At 37.0% G+C, this 22,374-nt stretch overlaps 1 protein-coding gene and 1 pseudogene across 1 annotated transcript; one reads left to right on the forward strand and one right to left on the reverse strand.

Annotated features, from left to right (window-relative positions):
• LOC141322867 (uncharacterized) overlaps positions 1 to 22,374 on the forward strand; it is a 677,976-nt pseudogene that overhangs the window by 106,818 nt on the left and 548,784 nt on the right.
• LOC141340844 (uncharacterized) lies at positions 5,229 to 15,886 on the reverse strand. The gene is made up of 2 exons (XM_073845932.1): positions 15,488 to 15,886; positions 5,229 to 6,591 (listed from the first exon to the last, which is right to left on the reverse strand). Exons 1-2 carry the CDS (start codon positions 15,672 to 15,674, stop codon positions 6,038 to 6,040), a joined length of 741 nt encoding a protein of 246 aa, XP_073702033.1. The 5' UTR covers positions 15,675 to 15,886; the 3' UTR covers positions 5,229 to 6,037.

Here is a 22,374-nt window from a genome sequence, read left to right on the forward strand (position 1 = left end):
TTCCTTGCGCCACCTGGTGGATATTATATGAAGTGCAACAACGTTTTAAAAAAATCAGAAAAAGCCCCTGCAGGCCGACGCGTGGCCTCGCATGCCGAATTGCAGGCTGCCGCGTGAAAATAGACGCATTTTTAATGGCCAGATCTGTAAGTCAACCGTTTATTTAGATTGTGTTAAACAAGTGTAATTTAATCACAATAAACAACGTTTTATCCTGAGATACTTGCACTTGAAAAGAGCCGCGTCTCCACTTTCCGCCATTTTTCGAATATGACGCCTCCTCTCGCAGAGCCTCATGGGATAGGAAAGTGTCCATGGTATGCCTACTACAGAATTCGGCCGGAAGCAGTAGGTCATCTGGGTACTTCTCTCCTACTGAATTTCGAATACTATGAATTCGGACATACCATGATGTCTTCCGACTTCCACTCCTTCAGTATATACATAGATACCCCTTAGCGACTGTTTCTATGGGCCACGATACGTAAGCCGCCCGCCATATTGCAGCAGTCAACTTGACGTCATTCACCCATAGATCTGTCATTCCATGTGTCATTCATCATAGTAATCACTGAATATTGGAAATGCCACAGTCCTGCACAGCCATTGGTCTACGAAACTACTATATGGCAAATGACGTAAAGTTGATCGTTCCAAGATGGTGGACGCATCTATGTGATCCAATGGGGTAGATCTGAATGAAGGAAATATTCTTATTAAATACTTTGTTCTTTACATAGTTGAATTTGCTGACAACAAAACCACACAAAAATGATCAATAAAAATCAAATGTATTAACCCATGGAGGTCTGGATTTGGAGTCACACTCAAAATTGAAGTGGAAAAACACACTACAGGCTGTTGCAACTTTAATGTAAAGTCTTTAAAACAAGTCAATATGAGGCTCAGTAGTGTGTGTAGCCTCCACGTGCCTGTATGACCCCCCTACAACGCCTGGGCATGCTCCTGATGAGGTGGCGGATGGTCTCCTGAGGGATCTCCTCCCAGACCTGGACTAAAGCATCTGCCAACTCCTGGACAGTCTGTGGTGCAACATGGCGTTGGTGGATGGAGCGAGACATGATGTCCCAGATGTGCGATCATTCGATTTCGAGCGCGATTTGGCATGGCTTGTCAGTGATTTACGTCTCTGTGTATTACTTGCCGCTCCAGCTGAATGCACGTGCTGGAGATTTACTACTAATCAAAGTACCGGCTTCATTGACAAAACGCGCCTCACTACCAGAGGTCGCGTTAACCGAAAATTTTCCGTCATTGACGGAATGTTTTAATCAGTGACGGAAAAATCTGAAGGCTGTCCGTCACTTTGACGGAATACACCACACAGAGGGTGATCTATTGTAATTTGTAACTGTAGTTCCCACTCCTGTCCAGTTGGTGGCAAATGCGCTCCAGTGTTCGCTCAGAGCACGTTATGCAGAAAAAAAAGAAACTCTTACGAATCCTTTGCTAAGCGTTTGATTACACCAGTACCCAGTTAAGGCTACAGCAATCTATCACGCCACATTAAAGAGCGCCAAAACGGTATTTATTACTTGAATTTTCTAACGAAATGGACAGAATTTGAAATCTGAGGCTTTTTCATATTGAAAGTAACAAATGAGGCACACTATGTAGCCTACTCTTCACAAACAGCATATACCGAAAGATCGATTGGGATTTAAGAAATATTAGTCTATAAAAATGAGAATCTATTCAAATCGAGAAATCGATTTTTTTTTACCCAGCCCTAGCATGTTTTGTTGTTTTTGTCACTCCTGAGTGTGGTATTGAACACGAAAAGTAACGCAGTTTCTGTTCATCTGTTCCCTTCATAAATAAATGCAAAAACCTATACAGTATGCTTGCATTGTAGGTTCATTATTAAAAATGAAAATTTGAACAAAAATAAAAGCAATTAAATGTATTATTATAATATGAAAATTAGGGCTGTCCCTGACTATGAATTTTCATAGTCGAATCAGAATTTTCTAATCTTTCTATAGTCGACCGATAGTCGAATCATCTAGGCCTATGTGTGTGTGTGAATGGGTTGGGAGGGGCACGACACTATAGTCAGCAGGAGGGTAAAACTATTTTTATTTTATTTTACACACTGCACACAGCAACAACTTTTAATAAAGCGACCAAAACTGCCTGCCAACTGACAGACGAACTTATTTAGGTTTAAATAAAAACACCGAACGCGTCTTTTAGTTCTAAAAACGCGAGGCGCACAGCACTGCCTTTTTTGGTGACTTTTAATAAAAGAGCGGTGTGCTGCGGGTTTTTTTTATGTTGCTAAGCAACGACCAAAACAGCTGTCCTGTCAGTCAAATCAAAGGATTATAGCGCGAACGCTCTAAAATCTTAGTTTTTTGCTGTTAAGTAAACTGTCATATTAGCAGAAACCCTAAATAATACAGCTCCGGGTTACCCACGATAGACACCAAAGGTTTCTCCTCCATTTCTTGCAGTCTCCGGACTTTTTAAGCAACGGTAAACTTTCGTCACCATAACAGAAGGCCCGCCTCTCCGTTCATTCGATTGGACAATGGAAAAAAACGCGAATGACGTTGGGCGTTTTTCCGCTCAGAGTTGATTTTTTTTTCAACTTCAGGCGCTCAGAGCGCTCCTGCAAAAACGCGAGGCGCCGGGGGCGCATAAACAGCGCGCAGGACGCTCACTGCCAACAGAAAACCATTCAAAAGAGGCGCCTCCAACTGCAAAAACACGTTCGGTGTGATCGCGGCCATCCCTGCCGTCAAGATGGTCCTCATCTCGTCATGGATCAGGGAAAGTGAAAATTAAATCTGTCACAGGGGTGGTTGGATTTATTCACAAACACGTTAAAAACATTTATTGAATGCTTCTTTCTTTTCACTTTTGTTTTTACTGCATTATCATAATCAAAGGCTGTATATAACTTAATATAACCGTACAAAACCAGTAGTTCTGTGTGCAATTAGACATTGAGTACCCCCATATTGCCAAAATGGTATGATGCTCGTTTTACCCGCGAAGATTCGACTGTGAGATCGGTGGTCGAATCAGGCTCCGCATATCGATGCATCGAATCTTCGACTATTCAGGGACAGCCCTAATGAAAATTCAAATGACGGGTAATAATAGATTATGACGGAATTTTTACGACCCTGTCCGTCAAAATGACAGACAATGAAAAAGTCTAACGCAACCTCTGCTCACAACATCGAGCGATTAATCGTGCAGCCCTACTCCACGGTGTCTCCAGACTCTGTCACGTGTGCTCAGTGTAAACCTGCTTTCATCTGTGAAGAGCACAGGGCGCCAGTGGCAAATTTGCCAATCTTGGTGTTCTCTGGCAAATGCCAAACGTCCTGCACGGTGTTGGGCTGTAAGCACAACCCCCACCTGTGGACGTCGGGCCCTCATACCACCCTCATGGAGTCTGTTTCTGACCATTTGAGCAGACACATGCACATTTGTGGCCTGCTGGAGGTCATTTTGCAGGGCTCTGGCAGTGTTCTTCCTGTTCCTCCTTGCACAAAGGCGGAGGTAGCGGTCCTGCTGCTGGGTTGTTGCCCTCCTACGGTCTCCTCCACGTCTCCTGATGTACTGGCACTCCTGGTAGCGCCTCCATGCTCTGGACACTATGCTGACAGACACAGCAAACCTTCTTGCCACAGCTCGCATTGATGTGCCATCCTGGATGAGCTCCACTACCTGAGCCACTTGTGTGGGTTGTAGACTCATGCTACCACTAGAGCGAAAGCACTGCCAGCATTCAAAAGTGACCAAAACATCAGCCAGAAAGCCCAGGAAGTGAGAAGTGGTCTGTGGTCACCACCTGCAGAACCACTTGCTGATTGGGGTTGTCTTGCTAATTGCCTATAATTTCCACCTGTTGTCTATTCCATTTGCACAACAGCATGTGAAATTAATTGTCAATCAGTGTTGCTTCCTAAGTGGGCAGTTTGATTTCACAGAAGTGTGATTGACTTTGAGTTACATTGTGATGTTTAAGGCCCCGTTTACACGAAGGGAAAACGCAGATATTTCCCTGCGGTTTGGCCTCTCATTTACACGAAAACCCCGTTTTAATCACAGAAAACGATTATTTCTAAAAACTCCGGCCAAAGTGGATAAATTTGAAAACACCGTTTTCACGTTGTAGTGTGGACTGTGAAAACGGAGGCTTTTGAAAACGATGACGCATATTTAGTCATGTGACGCATATTGTACCAATAGATATCTATGTTTACACCAGTAATTGTGCCTGTGCTTTTCACTGTCACACTGCTGCTAAAGAGATTTACCTTTTACACTCTTCAAATTGCAGTCCTAAAATGATGACCGAAAATTTACTTTTGCTGTCCTGAAAAAACATGACGACAACTGCTTTTCAGATAAAATATGAATGAGCGCGAAATAGACGCGTCAGTGGAGGATGAGATATTTCCGTAAATTATCCCGCCAGAAGAATTGCGTGAAAACTTATTACGTCTGTATACTTTTGGAGGCTTTACGCATGCGCAGTAAGGCGAATTTGATGTTTTCCTACGTTTCAGTGTGGATGAGAAACTTTTGGAAAACGCTTGGAAACGCTGGTGTGGACGGAGAGCGTTTTAAAATGAAAACTCCGTTTTCAAATGTATCCGGATTAATGTAAACGTAGCCTAAGTGTTCCCTTTATTTTTTTGAGCAGTATATAGATATAATTAACACAATGGGCCAACTCACATTGTACAGCGGCCCACGGGGAAAACACATAATGCAAGCGCTAAAAACCCATCATATGCACTGTTGGCATGTAAAAACTATTTATATATATATATATATATATATATAAATCCGACCGGCCCACATTAAAGAAAATAGTCCGGCCCCTCTTGCATTAGCCAGAATGTCATGCCTATATCGAGTTGAAACTAAAACGCCGTCCCCCCCTTGAAATTCACCCCCCTGCGTCTCCCCCATTTCCAGCCCTTTATATAGGCCTATGTATATCTTAATGTGCAGAGTTATTATAAATATTGTCGGTTGTAGTACATACTTTTATAATGATACTGTACAGTCTGTAGTCTCTAGTCTCATATATTGTCTGTATTACATGTTTTTTTTTTCTAACACCAGTCAGGAGTAATGCTCCTAATTTCACTGTATGCAGAAACACACAAAGACAATAAAGGCTTGTAATTCAATTCCATTTTAAAGTTTTATTTAGATATTTCAAATAAAGCCTAAAACATCATGGCTTTCAACTATTAAAGCTAAAAAAATGTTCTCATGCAAATACATCAGTTGACCACAAATGTGACCCTGGACCACAAAACCAGTCATAAGGTTAAATTTTACAAAACTGAGATGTATACATCATATAAAAGCTCAATAAATAGGCTTTCTATTGATGTATTGTTTGTTAGGATAGGACAATATTTGGCTGAGAGACATCTGTATGAAAATCAGGAATCTGAGGGTGCAAAAAAATCAAAATACTGATAAAATCACCTTTGAAGTTGTCCAAATTAGGTTCTTAACAATGCATTTTACTAATCAAAAATTACATTTTGATATATTTACAGTAGGAATTTTACAAAAAAATCTTCATGGAACATGATCTTTACATAATTTCCTAACGATTTTTGGCATAAAAGAAAAATCATAAATTTTGACCCATGCGATGTATTTTTGGCTATTGCTACAAATATACCCCAGCGACTTAAGACTGGTTTTGTGCTCCAGGGTCACAAATGTTGGTAATAAAATATAAAAAGTAAAGATAATGTATTAATAAAAAAAGTAACATTTAATAATGACTCAAAGCAAAATGATCATTAACTACTGAAAATAAAAGTGAAAACTAATGAGATTGATTTCTCTCCTACTAATTAACCAGTAGGGGTGGATATACATATACAGTACATGCCAGACCAGTATGTGTAAATCTGCCAGAGATATTCTGCATGACTGTGTATAACAGATGATTGAATAAAATGCTTCTCATGTGCAGTGCAATGATATGGTTATTTTCCAGGGTGGATCCTCTCATGTATTTTCAGATCTGATGACTGACTAAATCTCTTGTTGCAGTGTGAGCATTTACTGTATAAGGTTTCTCTCCAGTGTGATTCATCTCATGTGTTTTCAAAAGAACTGACTGACTAAATCTCTTGTTGCAGTGTGAACACTCATAAGGTTTCTCTCCAGTGTGGATCCTCTCATGTATTTTCAGAGATGATGACTGAATAAATCTCTTGTTGCAGTGTGAACACTCATAAGGTTTCTCTCCAGTGTGGATCCTCTCATGTGTTTTCATATATGCTGACTGACTAAAACTCCTGTTGCACTGTGAACACTTATAAGGTTTCTCTCCAGTATGGATCCTCTCATGTATTTTCAGACATGCTGACCGTATAAATCTCTTGTTGCAGTTTGAACACTTGTAAGGTTTCTCTCCAGTGTGGATCATCTCATGCGTTTTCAAATGTACTGACTGACTAAAATTCTTGTTACAGTGTGAACATTTATACGATTTCTCTGCAGTTTTGTAATGATTTTTCTCCTTAACTTGACTTGATTCTTGATTCTCTTCTTTTTCTTTAATCAACTCTGAAATAAAATAAAAAGGGTTAATTGTCAGTAACTTGTTATAAGCTGAGAAACATGAACAAACTAACATTTGTGAACAGTGCCAATAAGTCCTACAGATGGTGGCGCCAGAAGCAGATTTTGTAAAGCTGGTGTGTGGGATATCAATAATAAAGATAATTTAAAGGGGTCATATGATGTGGTTTCCTTTGGAGTATTACAAGCTGTTGGTGCCTAGATAAGATTTGTGAAGCTGCAAAGCCTAAAGTCTCAAAACCAAAGAGAAATTTATGATACAAGATAAGACTTAGCCACAACTCCCTAAAATGGCTCGTTCAAACCCCCCCTCCCACTTGTCCACGTCACGGTGTGAGTAGGTTAGCGTAACACATCCCATAAAAAAATATGAATATGAATATGACAAGAAAGAAAGCGTAACTTTACCAGCTGTAGTAGTGTTGCAGCGCCATGTTGAGGAGTCGCAGAACGTTTCATTGGAAAAGCAAACTTACTTGGTTTGGCCTTTCAAATGAGGACACAACTTGAAATCAGTGTTTAAGTTATATTTACAACTGTTCTGGAACAGTAAAATGCAAATATTTGAGTGGGTGATGCACATTTCAAGGAGGACTGTTTCCTGAACCTGGGAGAGCAGCTTACAATGCCAGATGTACACAAAGGGTTAGGCTATAAAGTAGGGCTGGACCAGAATATTCGATTATTCGAATATTCGTTCCATGGGTTGGCATTCGATTTAAAATTTTGAGATTCGAATATTCTATTTTTTTTTCATACACTTTGCACCCCCCGCGAAATGGTTCTCATTCAGGCTTAAATATGAATAAAGAAGATCAGACTGCTGCCACTAACACAGAGACAGCAAAAAAAAGAGAGCGAGAGAGATTGAGCAATATTTGAGAGACACTACTAAAGTACAGTCGGGCTCACTTGAATGGTTGAAGCAAAACTAGGGCTGTGCTGTCACAATGACAACCGCGCCTCCGCGTTCAAATGCACGCAGTAGGCTAAAGCTAACCGCTAAAATAATCACCTTGAATGTGTCAGAGGAAAAAGTAAGGAGATATTCAAATTATTTATTAATAAACTAGTATTTGACACAAATATAAAGTTGCCGATCCTGACTCGTCATCTGCTCACTGGACGCGCATTCAATGCCTAAATGTATATTTATGGATTAGGCCTATAGCTAATGAAAGAGTTTTGTTTTCGATTTGAATTATTTAAATTAGTTCTTTACGGATGATATATTACTCCTACCTGTTTAAGCAAAAATTAAGTTTCACATCGCACCAGCCTCCGTGTCCTGCAAAGCGCGCTTCAGCTTTACTATCTGCACAAACGACTGGATATGCGCCTACAGGGTGTCTACAGGTTTGACCAAGTTAAATTTAAGACATTTTAAGACTTTTTAATACCATTTTCAAACCAAATTTAAGACCAAATTGAAAGTCCCGCAAAAGTCAAGCACAATGAGGATATTTTAAATTGTTATTTAACTGATTGTTCTTGGGAATATTCAACAGAAAACACTATTCCAGAAGAAGAAATTAATTTCTATTCCATGACAATGTCAAGGCACTCCACACACTTTGAATCCAATGTAACAGTGTAACAATGTGAATGCAAAAAAATTGAAATGTATGCTCACTCATGCTGCTTGAAGCACTTGACAATACTCTCACTCATACATACACCCACACAATACTCTCTCATTCACAATACTCTCACACACACATACAATACAATATTCTTACTCACTGCACAGTACTACACAATACACTTACTTTCTCACTCACACACAATACAATACTCAGGGCTCGCAAAATTTCAAAATCTCTGGCAGCCCTTCGGGCAGGTACTCTTCAGATTTTGGTAGCCCGAAAATTAATTTAACTACCCCAAATAATAAAAAAGACCTTTATTTTATTTTTAAAATATAGAAAATCAGATAGTAGTCTAAATGTCAATCAAAAATGTTTTCAATACACAAATATAAACAAATGTCAAGGAAGGAATTTTATTTCACTATTTAGTGTATCTGCAGAATTTTTAAATATCAATTTAAGGCAATTTATGACCCTTTTTAAGAGCTGCACAAGTAAAATGAGTAGTATGAGTGGGGTTGGGCAATGTACGGTAGAATATTAAGCCATAAAATGGCATGATTTATAATTCAGATACAGGTCCACACAAAAACAAAATATCTAATACAATGGCATTTCAGCCTTTATACCATTAAAAGAGATAAATAGAGTACATCATTTATTATATTTATTTAAAACATAAGTATTACTGTCTTAATTGTTTAGATTTTTAGAAAGCACATTAACTTCTTTCACATTTACAACTCTATGTGTTTGCTGCATAAAAACATGGGTCGATAATTGCAATCATTTGACCATAAACATGTGAAAAAAAAATGTGGACATAATTCATTCTCAGTCACAAGGGGGCGCTTTAGGAGCGCTGAAATACTACGGTTCCCCTAGTAACAGCTGAACACAATGCAGAATTAACGCTGTTTAATAGAAAATGCCAACGACACGTTTCTGAGGACCGTCGGTTTCCTTCAGATACATTCATAAAGACATAACTGCCGCGTTTTGACTTTGAAACGTGCAGCGTGCATATTTTTTCATGGACATCATTGCCTTTTTGAAGTTTAATCCAGCCCTATCAAGATTCTCGTCTTTCCGTCCTCAGCTGTAAAACCTCCTAAATTATAATTACAACTTTTTCTGCTTTACGATAGCCTGTCGGGTAGCCGGTTAAACATTTTGGTAGCCCGACTGGAAAACACAACTGGGCTAGCGATTTTGCGAGCCCTGATACTCACTCACTCTCAGACACCCATTATGCCATTTCTCCGTTAGCGGTTAGCGGTGGCTCTGCATATGAGACTCCAGCGCTTAAACATGAAGTGGATTAAACATTTTGTAAAGGAATAGCAGGGGTTTGTGAGTTTAATGAACCGCACAGTAAGCCTCGCTGTCATCTTTGGGCACAGCTTTCTGCCACCAATAGAAACTGGAATTTTCAAGCCATTTGTCGCTAAATTTACATTTACCTATATTTCCTTGCCTTGTCTCGAGACTACGCTGACTAAATCCAAATAATCCAGCGCTGGGATCAGGGTTGCCAGATCTGACTGACAGGTTCCAGCCCAAACACGACGTAAAACCCGCCCAAATCATCAAAAGCCGCTAAATCTGGCAACACTGAGGCATTGTCAAACAAGCGCGTGTATAGCAACAGAACAGATTTAGAACCTGCGCAGGAGATTCTCCTCAAAACGATGAACTTTTCCTTTTCAAAGTGTAAAAAAAACATTTTAATGATGGAGAAATTCCCTCTAAAATGAAGATTAAAACATTAAGACCTTTGGATTTAGATTTAAGACAAATTAAGACATTTAAAGGCCTTCTTTTAGGACAACGGAATTTAAGACTTTTCAAGGATCCGCGGCCACCCTGGCCTAATATAGGGTTGCCACCCTGGCCTAATATAGGGTTGCCACCCGTCCCTTAAAATACGGAATCGTACCGTATTTGAGAATGAAATTGCGCGTCCCGTTTTGAATCAATACGGGGCGGGTTTTGTCCCGTATTTTTTATAATTTTTTTTAAAGCAGCGTCTCATGCAAATAATCACTGCGGTAAAGCCAGCTGCGGTTCAGAAAAACACGGTCAAGCCAGCCACGATTGATTTTAAGTGTGCGCACATATTACAGTGATTACAGTAGTTTCAGAAACAACACAGAGAGAACGCGCTTGCAGAGCGTTTTTCATTTAGACGCCCAGCACTGAGAGATAATACCAAAGAGTATAGAAGTACTATACTCTTTGATAATACTACAAAATGCTTGTGAATTTTTACTTATTTATTTGCATTTCTGCTTTAATATCCGTTTTATTTATTGGTGTACTTGACGGTTCTTTTCTGAGAAATGGGACATTATTAGACTTTAGAGTCTAATAAGTAGAAAAAACAAACAATGATCAGTTCTTATTCAGGACGGCCCATATTATATGCAAAACTCATATGAAACCTTTTTACTGCAGCATTTTTGAGATATGGGACATGATTACATTTTAACGGGGTATATAGACCCCATTTCTAAAAAGTAGCAAAAAACAATGATCAGTTCTTATTCAGGACGTCCCATATTATATGCACAACTGATATGAAACCTTTTTACTGCAGCATTTTGGAGATGACCCCCCCCCCCCCCAGCCCCCCCGAATGCGTTCCTTATTTTTGGGTATTAAAAGTGGTAACCCTAGCCTAATAGCACTAGGGTTGGGTACCGAAACCCGGTGCTAATACGGCACCGGTACCCGTATGACCGGTATGTACCGGACCGAAACAGAACGCGAATTTCGGTGCCTCATTTCGGTGCCTCATTTCGGTGCCACTTAAGTGCCCGAACTATAGAAATATTTGTCTTCTGGTGCTATGACACGGATGTAAGAAGCATTGATTTGTCAACATGCATGATCGCTAGTTAAATTTAAATACTGCATTCATGGGGTGTGTTACTTTCTCTGCTTCAGCGATCTCCCGCTGCAGCGTAACAGCTCGTCAATTCAATTCATGTTCGTGCAAAGGATGAGACGGACAAAAGTTACCGATGCATGTCGTTGTTTTACTTATTTTCATGTTGTCAGGTTCACAGTGCAAAGAGCTCCGGGGTGGAATAACTTGAGTGAAGCAGAATAAAAACTTTCTCCATCCGATTCAACTACACAGCACACAGCGAGAGCGCACATCACTTCAGCACACGTGTCGAACTACACTACCCACATTACACTTCGCTGTGGACTACAACACCCGTAAATAGCAGTCTTAAAGCGGCCACTTCTATTTCCCCTTTCCTGCAACAGGTGTCAGAATGATCGGAAAAAATATTTTCTGAATAAGAAAACTCACATGAACTTCAATTTGGTCAACCTCCCACCTACAGGAATTTAAAAGCATCCCCCCTCTGCCCCCTGATTTAGACTTGAAGGGAGACAGATCTGACCACTGGGCATGCGCACATCAATCTAACATTATTTTTTTATCACACTGTACAACAATAATACTGTTTATGTATTATAGTAAGGGCTAAGTTTAGGGTTGGGGTAGGTGTAGATGTTAAAAAAAAACACAATCTAATAGAATAATTAATTTCATTGTTAGTTTCCGGTCGGAGCTGTATCCCTTCTAGCCACAACCCTGCCCTCTGCCCTAGTCATACCAGGACATGCAATAAGTCAGTTAATACATTTTTCATTTTAAAGAACTTTTTTGTCCAATAAAAAGATGTTCTTGTGTCATCCACCATTTTGTGTGTGTGTGGGTTTTTTTTTTTAAGTATCGGTTCAGGAACCGTTTTGGCACCGGTACCGTTTTAAAAGTATCGATTTGGCACCGGTATCGAAAAAAAAACAAACGATACCCAACCCTAAATAGCACACATTTATCTAGGTTAAATGATTAAACTAATATTGTGATATGCTTCAAGTTTTTTATATCTATGGATTTTAATTTAAATCGTGATGGCTTGAGAGTGCTAAATTGATCTGTTTGCCGCTGGCCGCTTGGTCGATACTTTAAAAAACAACAACTTGAATTTAACAAATAAAAAGTGTTACAAATATATTTCTAAAATATCTTTATAACCAAAAGAAACAAAAATAAATGTAATCACATTGCTATTACAGCAGCTGTGCAGTGGGGAAGAGAAAGAGAAACAAGACCGGTTCCAGTCAGACTCGGGACAGTAATTCTCATGAGATGTTGGAATAGGTCTGGGCAAGGTTTTAGCAATTTTTGCAACGAATGTTCGTTGAATAGCCGATTTAACATTCTTATTTAGGCTAGTTTCTTATTTAAATGTATTATTTCTTTGATTTATTTTAGCGTTTTGTAGGTTGCTTGTTCACTTCCGGAAGTGCTCAAATAAACACGCACGTTTGTTAATAATGTTTGAGCCTCATTTATTTTGGGTTTCAAAATAATATACATATGTATTTTATATATAGGCCTATATACACAAACGTTATATATATAATGTATATTTATTTATAAATAATTTATATATATATATATATATATATATATATATATATATATATAAACACTGCGCCATTTTTCGTTCTTCTTTTATTTAAATAGCCTACCCTTTACGGTGTCAGTAATTACTGTGCTGCTAATTTCTCATTTGGGAGTGATTTGTTTGTTAAAATATGTTAGGCTACCTTATTAAAAGTATTGCTCTTAACAGACCTGTGTGTTTTGTATCACTAGCGCAGTGTCTGTTCACGAACTCGCAATGTTCTATTACAATTTATTAATTCTGAAAGTGTTATGTGTTCATATTGCACCAGAATGCAACACTGCACTCCTTTGGGTCCACAGCAAAAATCGATTTAATGAACTGTTCTCGACATAATCAAAATGCAAACATAATAAAAAATGCATACACACAGACATTACTGTCTTTATTAGAGAGTAGAATATGTTTAGCCCCTCCCTCCGAATATTCTGTGTTGATTACTGCCGAAGCTTTGAAGCTCAAAAAATGGTATTCGGACCAGCCCTACTATAAAGTGGGCCAATCACAATGTTGCATGAACAGTCTGTGCTTCTGACTGACGGCCTGTAAGTACGTTTTCATATTTAAAGAATTCAGTACTGACTATTCAAACATGAGTCTTGAGCAGTGTAGAGTAGCGCTTGTTGTTTGTTGTTCTACGATCGCAAATGCAGACATGGTGTTATGTTTACACGGCATGAAGAATGCATTAAAAGACAGTAAGAGAGTAATCATAATCAATCATCAAAATCAAGAGTCAATATAAACAATAACATATGCAACAAATGCCTGTTTATTAAGGTTTTATAGTTTCTGTCTCAATGTGCCAAGGAATGGCATCACAACACACACTTGAGGTATCTGGCCAATCACAATGCACGGATAGCTGGCCAATCAGAGAACACCTCGGTTTCCATCAATGATAGGTTTTGTAAAAATCATATCGTTTCAGAAAGGCAGGGCATAGCGGAGCAACAATAATGTACAGTATGTGGAAAATAACATGCTTTTTGAACCTCGAACTGCATAAACACATAGCATTATAACACACACAAAATAATGCACTTTTTAGCATCATCATATGCTCCATTTAATCAATCGTTTTAAATTCATGAGCGCAGTTACTAAAAATATTACAGGTTTATTTCTTGGTAATACACATTTGACAGCTAAGCACTGACCCTGAGTTGGGAAGCATGCAAAATGTACCTTTATTACCATCAGTGACGTGAAAAATCCATTTTCATATAGAAAATGAATATATTCTATTCTTACTAAATGTACAATTATTAACTGACCAACAATTTAAGAGATTATAACTGATGTTCAATTCAGTCGCAAAGTTAAGAAAAGTTTGACGTTCTGAGATTTTTCTTACTATTTACAGACAAAAAAGTTGCTTGATGATTTGATGTTTTAAAATAGTTATTTTATAATTTAAAAATATAAGAAGCTAATGACTAATGAGTCAATCAGTGTGCCTCCCCTTGCCATCTACTGGTTATAGTGGTATTGTATGCATTATATATATATATATATATATATATATATATATATAAATTTTTTTTTAATTCTTTATTTTACAATTTTTTTTTTGTTTTTATTTTTTTACTGGATTATTAAAGGGCTGGAAATAGTTGTATGGAATACTTAAAAGTCGTTAAAAAGTTTTTGAATTTCTCTCCCAAAATACAAACTCAAACTAAAGATGTAATAGCATTGGACTATTTCTGCCGCACCACCATGACTTTAGTTAACACTACTGTTTCTGCATCAGCCTTGTTTGATCTGTTCATAAAAGAATTCAGTAACACTTTCTTTGAAACCTGTATTTATAATACATTATAAAATACTATAATGAATGCATAATGCATTATAAAAAGCCTTTTTGTATGTTGTATTATATCATGAGTATTCATAAGAACAGTTTTGATGCATTATAATTTCTCTTTATTTGTGGTTATAGCTTTTAAGAGTATGATTACCTTAAGTCTCATATCTTACCATGTCACTTTACTTAAAGCACAGAGAGCACTTATAAGTAATAATAATAACACTAATAATATTTGTCAAAGAGCCATAACTTCATGTATCAGATGAATGTGTAATATGACACATTTGTTTTATCAGTTTGATTATTTTGATGGTACCCTTTAGACAGCTTTTGATAAGTAACTCTTCAACTGCATGACAGCCAGCAGTAATTATTATTAGTAGTATGCTAAATATATTCAAACGCCGTATTTTGATAGTTCTCCAAAAGACAAACTGATATGTAACTTTGCAAGTATGTGAACCTTCTACCTAGCCTAACCTCAACCTAAGTCTACTAATACTAGACTAATAATACTACTAATAAAGGAATGTTAGTGTAGTTGGAAAGTTGCTTCTAGTCAGTAGACCAGGGGGCCCATCAGAATAAAATGTTAAAAAAAATGCCGCCCATTGTGTCTAATAAATAATCATAATCTTAAAAGTTAGAACCCCAAATACTCAAGTACTTTAGTATTTTGTAATTGTTATGATTATTCATGAGATGATACAACATATTATACGATTTTTTTTTTTTTATATATATAATGCATTCATTACAATGCCTTAGAAATACTTTATAATAGATTATAAATAGGGGCTTCATAGAAAATGTTACCAAGAATTCTGTGCAGAATTTAAATGTTTCTTACTAGATCTGGAAGTGGTTTTGCTCCCCCGTCTATACTTTCAACAGACTGTTCTGCTTTAAAGATTGTTTCTATTACAATTAACTAAATCTAACCACAAACAGTCATTAAAGATGAATGAAGATTAAACACCAACCTCCTTGTTCCTCCTGTTTTATTCCCAAAGGTTCTGGTTCCTCTTGTTTTATTCTCAAAGGTTCTGGTTCCTCTTGTTTTATTCTCAAAGGTTGTGGTTCCTCCTGTTTTATGTTCAAAGGTTCTGGTTCCTGTTTTATTTCTAGTTCACTCGTGTTCTCCTCACTCTCCACTTTAACAAACTCCATCTTCACAGCAGCAGATCTCAGTTCAGCTGATACTTCTCCAGATATTCCTGCTCGCTTCAAAACCTAGACACAGCTGTAAGGATGACAGTATTAAAGGTATTTACTGACTGGATTCAAAAACTGTATTTTTTTCTGTTTACAGAAACTACATTTCTCACAGGCTGAACTAAAACAGAATCACAACAAAACAACAGAGAGAGCAGTGAAACTAATCTTCTTCTTCTTAGGTTTAATGGTGTTTGTCAAACAGAAGTTTGTGTGTTAGTGCCACCCGCTGGACTGGAGTGTGAAGCGCCGAAAGGAGGGAAAATATTACGGGGAAATTACTTTGTGAGTGTACAAGGTGCGCTATTTTTTTCTTTAAAAAAGCCGATCTGCGCAAATAAATGAAAATGACTTCAAATTAAGACTCACATCATGGTATTTGATCAGCATCAACAGTCTTTGTCAGTGAATATTAAAGGAGAAAAAAAGAGAATAATTTGCTTTCCTACAATATACAAAAAAGTATTTAACCCACAATGCCCAAACCTCAGTCTACAGTTTAACTGAGTCCCTACAGGATGGACAAGTACAAAAACATTTGTTTCTAACTTTAGATTGAACAGAAAAATGTGTCTAATCTTGATTTAATTTTCCCATCCTCTCTGCCATTCCTTTATTAAACTTGATTATGATCTTTTCTGCATCTTTAATTGGCAAAGACCATGTCAACATATTTAACTGTTACTCCTCATCTTCCCTTTGAAACAGTGAACAGTTCAGTTAATAAATACAAGATACGTATCTTGTATCTATTGTATTACAATACCTGCTTTACTAGAAACTTAATCTCTAGAAGTGCATTCGTTATATTAGTGTTATGATTTTAGTGAAGTTACAAGTTTTGAAACAAAAATACCAGCAATATCCAGTTAGACCTGTAGTAAACTCAGAAGAGAAGATCAGGAGACTCTTGATTGAGATGTTACTGTGTGTCGCTGCAGTCATCCAGACTGACTAAATCACTCAATCACTGGAGTTTAAGACAGATTTCAGGATCGACATTAGAAGATAAAATATGCAAAGGATGTAAGCAGTTACAGGAATCTGCCCAGCTTTATAGTGACTCTAATCCAATCAGCAGAACTATAGACTCATTATCACAGAGATCAGGGAAAGTCTCACCTTCAGCCTCTGCATTCATATTTAACTCAGATATTGATCAGAAACAAAGACACCAATTAAAGAAATGAGGCAGAAACATCAACAGCCAATAAAGACAAAAGATGACACTCACCATCATTTCACATTCATATTCACACACTCCTAAAGCTAAATATATTCATTTAAAACAAACTGATCACATCCCTTGAATACTGTGTTTAAGCTTGTGATCTGAGAGCTTTGTCTTCATCTGTAAGAACAGCCTCCTGAAATCTGAATAAAACTCCAGTGATTGAGTGTTTTAGTCAGTCTGGATGACCACAGAGACACACAAGACCAGCTCAAACAAGTCTCCTGATCTTCATTTTCCTGCAGGTGTATTAAAGGTATTTTGTTTTCAAAACGTCTAACTTCACTAAAACCATAACACTAATACAACATGACATATTTGATTTTTTTTTCTGATGAAAGTACTTCTAGTTAAAGTTTCAAAAAAACTGTTTATTGTTTATTATCTTATATTTATTAAACAAACTTTTCAATGTTAACAAAAGAAGATGGAGTAACAGCTGAATATGTTTTTGCCAATTAACGAAACTGAAAAGGTAATAATCAATGGACTATATTCCTTTTAAATTTGCCATAACACAACCTTTGTAAACGTTACACAGCAGCATTGACTAGTTTAATGTGAATTTAATGGCAAGGTATATAAACAGAAAGCATAGTGTTATAAATGAACATTAATAAAATAAAGAATATTATTAATAGATTTACAATGTTAGTAACTTTAGAAAAGCATCATCACATGAGTAAGAAATTCTATTCTATATACAACCCAGATAGCACACATACGTTGGGCCGACGTCGTCCCGACTTACAAAATTCCATCGGCGCGATGTCGCTCCGAGGTCGTTTGCTAATCGGCAAGACGTCGCCGCGATGTCGGCATTTAATCGCAAATGCTCTCAGGCCGACATTCGGCCGATGCAGCTTTAAATCCCGGCTGCTCGGCGTGGGCGCGGTTCACCGGCGTTTCGCTCATTCCTATTCTCACGTACCACCCGCGGCAGGAGCCGCTGGTTTATAATAAAACAATACACACGACACCACTCTCAATAACGGTTGCTTGTTTATTAACATTTTCAAGGCAGACATTAAACATACAAATACATTTACATTTATCAGATATATTTGTATCAAAAGTGACATACAAATGAGAATCATTCACTCTTTCAAAGATTAACCACAGCTACGGTGTACATTTTAGGACATCGTCAGACCTCAGTCATACAATGACAAGGCGTCATGCCTCAGACTAAAAGGCTTCAGTCACAGGACAAAACGGCCTCGTGCCTCAAACTGAAAGGCATTAGGTCTCAGGAAAAACTACGTCAGGTGTCAGGTCTGGTACAATTAGACATCGGACAAAACGGACTCAGATTAAAAGTTATCACACAAAAAGACATCAGCCGAAAAGTTATCAGACAAAAAGACATCAGCCGAAAAGTTATCAGACAAAAAGACATCAACCGAAAAGTTATCAGACAAAAAGGCATCAGCCGAAAAGTTATCAGACAAAAAGGCATCAGCCGAAAAGTTATCAGACAAAAAGACATCAGACGAAACGGACTCAGGTGGAGTGTGACGTGTCGCGCTGCCCCGCCCCATATGACGTCACGCGGTTCATAACAAGCAAACTGGTGTGGAACGGTAGTTAGTTGGTTAAAAAATGTCTCTGTAGTAATGATTCAATTTGGTACTATATCCCCAAAACTATATTTCATAGATTAGGTGGTTTAGATTTTCTTTTAAAATGCAATTTCACCCCTTCTAAATTGCCGATTTCTCTCTCTAATTTTTACCAACAAGCTCTACTTGCTTGGAAACTGTGTTATGTGCACAACTTTTCTCCCCACAAAGAAATTCTGTGGAATAATTCATGTATTTTAATCCGTGGAAAATCTTTATTTATTGACAAGTGGCATGACAGAGGTATTGTTTTTGTTTTGGATTTATTTAAAGATGATGGCACTATACTGGAATATAAAGAATTTATGATTTTGTACAATCTTCCTCTGCCAGCAATTTAAAATTTAAAATTTACACTAAAAGAAATATTTCTATATTTTTCTAGTAGTGACCATGCTACTGAACTTGTTGTAAATTTTTTTGTTTTGCATTGTAAATTTTTTATTCATAAATCCAAATTTCTTAATATGTTACCTAGATTTGATGTCTTTCTCGCAGAGATTTTGCTTACTGTTCATTCTCTTAAACTTATTGATGATAACAAGAATAACAAGTTTCTTAAGGCATATGACGATCTTTTTCTTACTGATTGAGGTGCTGTTTTTATTTATTTATTTTCTTTTTCTTTCCTTTTATGTTATTGTATTTCTATGCAGTGCTGTTTATTGTTGTTTTCCTTTTTGTCTTGCAATAAAAAAAATACATTAAAAAAAAGGTGTGGAACGGTAGATGATGGCAGATGGAGGTAAGTCGCTCATGATATATTTTATTTTAACGATTTTAATTAAATGCTAAACTAATTCAGTTGAACATGCATTTCATGAGTATTGTGTGCACGTTTAAAAGTTTGTAATATTGCAACTAGCTACGTTTAGCTTGTACGTTGGCAAACTGTAGTAAAGTTACCCTTACGAAAAATAACTGCAGGCCACCAGTTGGTCCTGTTTTAGATGTATTTACACATAAAAAAAATTTGTATTATCTACAGTGCCTTGCAAAATTATTCACACCCCTTCATTTTGTTCACATTTTGTTATGTTGCTGCCTTATTTTAAACTACTTTAAATTACATTTTTTTCACATCAATCTACACTCCCTACTCCATAATGGCAAAGCAAAAAAAAAAGAAAAGTTTTTTAATATTTGTGCAAATTTTTTAAACATAAAAACTGAAAAGATCCCGTTGCATAAGTATTCATACCCTTTTCTGGGACACTCAAAATTTAGCTTAGGAGCATTCATATTGCTTCTAGATGTTACTACACTTGGAGTGGAGTTAAACTGTGGCAAATTCAATTGAATGAGTATGACTTAGAAAGACACACACCTCTCAGAAAAGGTCTAACAGCTGAAAATGCATATCAGAGCAAAAACCAAGTCCTGAGGTCAAGATAACTGCCTGTAGAGCTCAGTGACAGACTTGCGTTAAGGCAATGATCTAGAAAAAAACAGCTGCATTGAAGGTTCACAGAAGCATATAGCCTCATTATCTATAATGGAAGACGATTGGAACAAAGGACTGTAAATTTATGTGGGGAAAAACTAATTTAAAGCAGTTAACATAATGCTGCAACAAAACAAAATGTGAAAAAATGAAGGGGTGTGTATACTTTTGCAAGGCACTGTACTGTACATAATGATATAGATAATGACTTATTTCCGCCCCATATTACTCGCTTTGCTTGGCCTAACGTTTTAGGTAGCTGCATTATCTGGTTAATTTAATTATTTTTTTAAAATGTGTCTTTATATAATACAATTAGGCTACATTTTCATCAAGCAGTCTAATAGCTCTAAATAATTCGCTTTAACTTTAACTTGTTACTACAGTTTGCCAACGTAAAAGCTAACGTTATGCTAGTTGCAATATTACAAACTTTTAAACGTGCACACAATACTCATGAAATGCATGTTCTCCTGTGTGTACAACTGAATTAGTTTAGCATTTAATTAAAATCGTTAAAATAAAATATATCAGGAGCGACTTACCTCCATCTGCCATCATCTACCGTTCCACACCAGTTTGCTTGTTATGAACCGCGTGACGTCATATGGGGCGGGGCAGCGCGACACGGCACACTCCACCTGAGTCCGTTTCCTCTGATGTCTTTTTGTCTGATAACTTTTTGTCTGATGCCTTTTTGTCTGATAACTTTTAATCTGAGTCCGTTTCGTCTGATGTCTTTTTGTCTGATAACTTTTCGGCTGATGTCTTTTTGTCTGATAACTTTTAATCTGAGTCCGTTTCGGCTGATGTCTTTTTTTCTGATAACTTTTCGGCTGATGTCTTTTTGTGTGATAACTTTTCGGCTGATGTCTTTTTGTCTGATAACTTTTCGGCTGATGTCTTTTTGTGTGATAACTTTTAATCTGAGTCCGTTTTGTCCGATGTCTAATTGTACCAGACCTGACACCTGACGTAGTTTTTCCTGAGACCTGAAGCCTTTCAGTCTGAGGCACGAGGCCGTTTTGTCCTGTGACTGAAGCCTTTTAGTCTGAGGCATGACGCCTTGTCATTGTATGACTGAGGTCTGACGATGTCCTAAAATGTACACCGTACACAGCATTTGCAGTAAAACCATAGTAAAAACTAAATCAATATTTTCACTACAATAACCGTTTAACAATGACTGTTGCATTAAAACCACAGTAAGTACAAAACTAACCATTACTATAGTATTTGCAGTAAAACCATAGCAACCACATTTATTATGATTTTAAAAAAACTATGGTTACTACAGTCATGCTTACCACAGTTTTACTTTAGTATTACTACAATTCAACTATAGTAGAACCATGGCATCAAAACCTTATGAACCAAAAAAAAAAAAAAAAAAAAAAAAACTTGTTTACTACACTTATAGTTGCTACAGTTTTGCTATTGAAAAACCATGGTTAACTGCTCTATAATTATATACACATTTCATAATACTTCTCATTTCAAAGTAGGTTTACAGAAAATGCATTTTTCCAAGGTTACAATGTAAAAAAAAAAAAAACTTTAATCAGCCAGAGGTGACTGAGACTTACTGGGAAAGATCTTTTAGCAACAAAGAAATGTCCATATGACAGAATCTCAAAGATAAAGGTAATTATCTATTTTCATTGCCACATCAGAATCTAATCTATCTTCATGGCAAAAACCAATGTACAATATTACAAGAGCTACATGAACACAAAATAAAAACTGAGCAAACACTACAGCAGTTAAAATGTTTTAAGTTATATGATACAAATTTTAAAATCTTTTATGATAAAACATTACTAAAGTCTCCAGTGAAGTGTTCAGTTAAACACAATCATTTAACATTATTAAAGGGTAAGGTCAACAATGTTCAATCCACTTTGTATGTTACAAAGTTGTTAATATATGTAAAAGATTTCTCTGAGATCCCCAGTTTATTTATGAGCAAAACTCTGCTGCATGACGGAAAACGCAGTATTTTGTCATTTTGTTGATGCAAAAGGTGTTTTTGTCAAAATTCATCATTTCATTATGAGTCATCCTGCAGAGTGTTGCTTATAAGTAAAAAGGGATTTATAGGTAAACAGATTTACAGATATTAGAAACACTGCAATAATACAAAGCGGCTTGAAAATGTATACCCTTAAAGGCAATATAAGGATAATATTTCACAGTTTTGTATGTCCATGTACAGCTGGCATCATCTGAAAACTTGAGTGTTGCGGTCTTCTGAAGTCTTCACAAGTAAGGCTGGATTCGATCTTGAACTGGTGTAACCTCTGGTAACCTTGGGATGGGCATCCAGAGAAAGAAACAGGAAAGCAAAAGGAGAAAGTT

The sequence above is a fragment of the Garra rufa genome, chromosome 1 (genome assembly GCF_049309525.1).
Source record: "Garra rufa chromosome 1, GarRuf1.0, whole genome shotgun sequence".
Classification (NCBI taxonomy): Eukaryota; Metazoa; Chordata; class Actinopteri; order Cypriniformes; family Cyprinidae; genus Garra; species Garra rufa.

Bases quoted from the DNA above. Each gene is read 5' to 3' on its own strand.
- LOC141340844 (XM_073845932.1), bottom strand. From the start codon at position 15,674: ATGGAGTTTGTTAAAGTGGAGAGTGAGGAGAACACGAGTGAACTAGAA. The intron at 6,592-15,487 runs GTTGGTGTTTAA...ATTTTATTTCAG, and splicing joins AAAACAGGAGGAACAAGGAG to AGTTGATTAAAGAAAAAGAA.